Source organism: Chanos chanos, chromosome 2 (genome assembly GCF_902362185.1).
Source record: "Chanos chanos chromosome 2, fChaCha1.1, whole genome shotgun sequence".
NCBI classification, from domain to species: Eukaryota; Metazoa; Chordata; class Actinopteri; order Gonorynchiformes; family Chanidae; genus Chanos; species Chanos chanos.
The window spans coordinates 57,653,617-57,658,616 of NC_044496.1; the positions used below are offsets into that span (position 1 = coordinate 57,653,617).

General features: G+C 45.2%; 1 protein-coding gene across 1 annotated transcript in view; it reads right to left on the bottom strand.

Annotated features, from left to right (window-relative positions):
* Nucleotides 1-5,000, bottom strand: part of slit3 (slit homolog 3 (Drosophila)) — a 155,004-nt gene that overhangs the window by 64,139 nt on the left and 85,865 nt on the right. Inside the window, exon 6 of the mRNA XM_030765593.1 lies at nucleotides 4,957-5,000. This exon is cut by the window's right edge and continues 28 nt beyond it. Coding sequence (XP_030621453.1) covers nucleotides 4,957-5,000 — 44 coding nt within the window. The remainder of the gene's footprint in view (nucleotides 1-4,956) is intronic.

Genomic DNA, 5,000 nt, shown 5'->3' on the forward strand with positions numbered 1-5,000 from the left:
TTAAGAGTTCGCTTTCAAATACGTGGAATATTTGGTTAAGTGAGCAGACATGAAGGGCCACCATGGCTGTTACTCTTTTTTTTTTTTTTTTTTTTTGGTGTGCCACTGGCATGCCTGTGAAGCAAGCTCTCTAAACAAATGAGCGAAAAAACATCATTAAATTCTACTCATGGCCGGCACACGCAAATGCAAAAGGAAAGAATGTGGTCGTTGTAATGGAAACAAAAGGAAACATCAAAAGAGAATCCCTCAGATGGTCATATCCTATTTTATCAGGATAAACCGACGCTGGTTTGAGAAGAGCTTTTCTGTTGCTGAAGTCTATCGGTCACACACACACACACACACACACACACACACACACACACACACACACACACACACACACTGACAAATGAAGGCATTTGGTAGGACTCTGGGAAGTGGTGTAGTGTGTAAATTTTGGGAGCCTCGTGTGAACGCGCGGAGAGAGGTAAAGTCACCTTCAGGATATGGTGTGGAAATGCCTCTGCGCTTCTCCCCTCATAAAAAATGACAGAGCTGGGCAAAAATTCACATGATTTGACATTTGATTCGGAGCCAGAATTTTCTGTACAAAAGTGGTCATGAAATATGCAGGGGTCCCTGTGTTCTCTGAGAGTGGCCTCTGCATGCGTGTGTGTGTGTGTGTATGTGCGTGTGTGTGTGTGTGTGTGCGTGCGTGTGTGTCTGTGTGTGTGTGCGTGCGTGTGTGTGTGTGTAGTAATACCTCAGCTTTCCAAAAACCACAAGAGCTCTTTCTCTTTCTCCACCCCCTTCAATCTACCAACAGAATTTTACCCATCTCTTTTCAGCCCATTTTCTCCCTCGAAACCGTTCAACGATTCGCTGTCCAAGCATCGCTAAAAATGTGCACGTAGAGACAGTAATAACGATAGAACTGTTTTTAACAGATATATATATATATATATATAAATAAATGTGTAGACCAAAGACACGGGCTTGCTATAGTAATGAAAATTTCCTAGGAGCTCCTTGTTTTAAAGAGGTGACTCTGTTTAAAGGAGAGGCGAGGTTTTTGAATTCGGTCAGACACACCACCCCAGCTCTCTCCTCACACGGGCCTCATTTCAAACGATATGGGTGTACCATAGGAAAAATACAGATGTTTGGAAATGCAGTCGGAAGCATTTTTCTTAAATGCAGATTATTGTTTTCAAAAGGGAAACCCTAGAGACGCACTTGGTTCCTCTGTTTCTGCGCTCTGATCCTGGTCCACTTCACTCTACTAATCATTCGTTCTGTTTTTCTCCACCAAACTTCTTTAGAAAGGGCTTTCAGACTACAACCTTCTCTCGTTTGAAGCTTCATTCATGCTGTGGTGGATGGATGGATTTTTTTTACTCGACCGGAGTTGTGTTTTCAAAATAACTGAAATGTGATATATCTTTGGACTGGATTTCTATGCCTGGTTTGGTCATCAATGTTTAAGAAGAAAACACTATAACTGTATGGTATTTAGAAGACACACACACCTGCACACACACACACACACACACACACACTCATAGTCAGCTCTCTCCCTGATGTCTCTAAAAAGCTCTTGACCAATGCGGATTGAGTATATTAATCAGCATGTCACACGCAACTGGTTCTGCTAAAATACTTAAATACTGAAATATTCAGTGGAAGAGATGCACTGAGAAAACAGACCCATGCATTAAATATCCACTACCTAATGTAAAGCTGTAAACTGTCCAGGTAAACACATAAATGTATAAATTTATAAATGTATAAAAGCATAAATTTAAAAGTGTATAAATGTATAAATTCATAAGCATATAAATATATAAATGTTCGAATGTGTTGCGTGTAAGGACAAAAAGAAAATACCGCAACTTCACATTGTTTATCACGACACAGGTAATTGGTGCGTAAACTGAAGCTCAGCATTTCTGAGAACATGACGTTCTCTCTCTTCTTCTGCTTTTTTTTTTTTTCCCCCTCTCCTCTGTCTCCCGAGGTCCAGCGAATGTGTCCACATGTTCAAATGGCCTTACGTGTTCTCAGCGACTGAGTATCAGAGAACCCGCTGGAGGTGGGCTACGCTGTCCTTCTGAGGGGGAGTTTTAGTCACCAGTGTGCTGCCTCCAGCAGTTTCTCCAGCTCATTAAGATTCCAAGCATGCGCCCTGCCAGGGAGAGTGTCCGGGCTGGCTTTGAAGTCATTACTTCAGTCATTAACACAGTTATATTAAATACTAATTACTATTCACCATCAGAAAAGGACCAAGCATTTATTCTGCGTTGCTTGGCAGGCGTTAAATCGCGCGCGGTCGTTTCGGCGTGGAGGTGGCCTCGTCGAGGAGGCGGGTTCCACGCGAGCTTTTCCGTCTTTGTCAGGATCCGTGCTGATGGGCTTGGGAAAGCTTACTGGAGTCCCGCTGCCTGATTACCTTCCTATTTATTGTTTTACATGATCAGAGAATTTCTCTCAGTGAACCGTCAACAGGAAAAAAAAGAATTCAATGTAACTTGTTTATGTTGAAGTGAAATCGGTTTTAATGGATTTTTAACGACAGCTTGGATTAACCAATCTGAAGAGAACTCTAAGAAAACTAATGGAAACGTTTACGAATCCATTCGTTTTGGGCATAAATTAAAGAAGTCTGTCCTAATCGCATAATCCTTGAGCAATATTTTCCGTGTAAAAGTATTTATTTTGTTCTGGAAATTCATTGGGATAACGATTTTCGTATGTTTGTGTACAGCTAACCAACTTTCTAATAACAAAACCGTTTCCTCGGGGCGGAGGAAGCACTCATCTGAAAACGTAATAGCCGAAAATCAATCTTCCGCATAAATCTTTTCCTCCCACTGACCCCCGAAAAACACGGTGAGGGAATTACGACATTCTGCCATTCTTTTGCCGTTTCCGCGGTGTGGTTGCCTAAGTGTAAGAGGCCAATTTCCCTCTGAACGCTACAGATCCAGGAGAGGGCTAATCTGTAAATTTAACCATAAAAGGGCTGAAGCTGAGTGCAGTGTTTAGAGCAGATTTGACTGCGTGGGCCAGACACTGCCGTTGCGAAGACTTCCACTGTCGCTGAGACTCTGGTGCATTAACCCAGGTGATAATATCATTCACACGGAGCGAGCAGTGCACTCTGTCTAAACTGCAGAGGAGAGCAGTATTTGGTAACGATGCCATTTGAAGGTACAGAGACCTGTTCTCACACTGTTCTCTTATGAGACCTCTCCTACACTCGGCTCTTCAAATAAAGACAAGAAAAGGTGCCTGAGAGGCGTGTAATTATGAGCTTGACTGCAGTCTGGGGCTTTCAAAACCATTCTTTTTATATATATAAAAAAAATAAATAAAAAAAATAATAATAAAAAAACAGCTTCTTCGGTCACCTGGTGTGAGCACAGACCCTCACCACTGAACGGTGTTTTTTCACACTCTCCACGTTCTCCATGACCAGGCATCTCCTCACACTCGCTGAGGGAACCTGAACCTACTCTGTGAGAGAGATGAAAACGGATTCCCCCATTCTCTCTCGTTTTTTACCCTCATATGTTTTTCTCTCTCTGCCTTTTTCTCCTGATTGGGTCATTCTACACTCATGAGACTCTGACAGGAAGTCCGGCCGAAGGAGGACACAAGGCTCACAGCACACTACTCCTCTCCTCGTTTCTCTTCTTTCTCCATCTCTCTCTCTCTCTTTCTCCTGCTGCTGTCTCACACATCTCTCTCTCCCCCCCTCTCTCCCTCTCTCTCTCCCTCCCTCTCCTCCTCTGTCTTGTCCCATTCTGTCTCTCCTCCATAACACAGTGTGAAAACTTCTTCCTGTCTAACAGTGATAAAGTGTCCTAGGTTTCTCCCTGCCGCCTGCTCTGGAGGAGCCAATTGATGGAGGTGGGTGCTGGGCTTCCGCCGGCCCCAGAGGGGGGGCGCTCGCCTGGGAGGGACGAGACCGGCTCTGTCGATGGAGTGATGGATGGATGAGACTGTGGCGATGCTGTCTCCACCTTCTGCCTGTGCTCTGAGCTTTGGGCTGCTCCCCGTTTAACCAAACCCACTGACACTTAACGCAACGGACACATCGCTTTTTTAAACTCTGGTGCAGGAGCGTGCAGGGGTGATGGTCACAGGTCAAGCAGTGTCCTCTGCTAGAGGTGACAGTGTGACCAGATAACTAAGGCAAGCTTGTGCTGAACCAGGGGAAAGAGAAAGGTGGAGATTCTGAGGGGGCAGGTGAAAGCACATCAGACCAAACAGCCCTTGTGTTAGCAGAGCTGTTTCTGAGGAGACTCTGACCGCACACACACACACACACACACACACACACACACACACGGTGGAGAGAGCTAAGCGTCTAGTCTAGTCAAACTCTAAATTTAGAGTGGCAAGCAGGGTTTCCCCGGAGTGTTGGTTTGTACTCAGGACACTGAAGTTCAGTCCAAACACCACAAGAGTACAACAGCACTTTTACCAGCGCTGAGCAGGGCAGCTGTACCACAGATAAAAAACCCCCCAAAAAGTCAATAGAAAAAGACCTTCTGAAGCAATGACAGTGTTTTAACACAATGCAGCACAGGATGATAAATGAACAAGTTTCTGACAAAGCGCTGTTGCATTAGCCCTGCGCGGCGAAGCAGCCCGTGCCGACGCTGACAGACTGGACACGGTGACACAACAACTGCCATAGCATCTCCTCACGCTTACGCACATACACTTCACCCCACCAAGACAGTTAACACACAACACTCACAGACACACAGATACGGACAGAGAAAAAGAGAGAAGAGAGAGAGACAGAGCGAAAGAGAGGGAGAGAGAAAGAGAAAGAGAGCGATGGAGTGAGAGGCTGAGAGAGAGAGAGAGAGAGAAGGAGGTAGAGAGAGAGAGGGAGAAGGAAGAGGAGTAGAGGAGAGGAAAGGTCTCCACAGAGGATGGAAAGGGAGGGGGACTCACAGTATCTCCAGATCGCGGAGGGCTCGGAAGGCTCCATCTTCGAT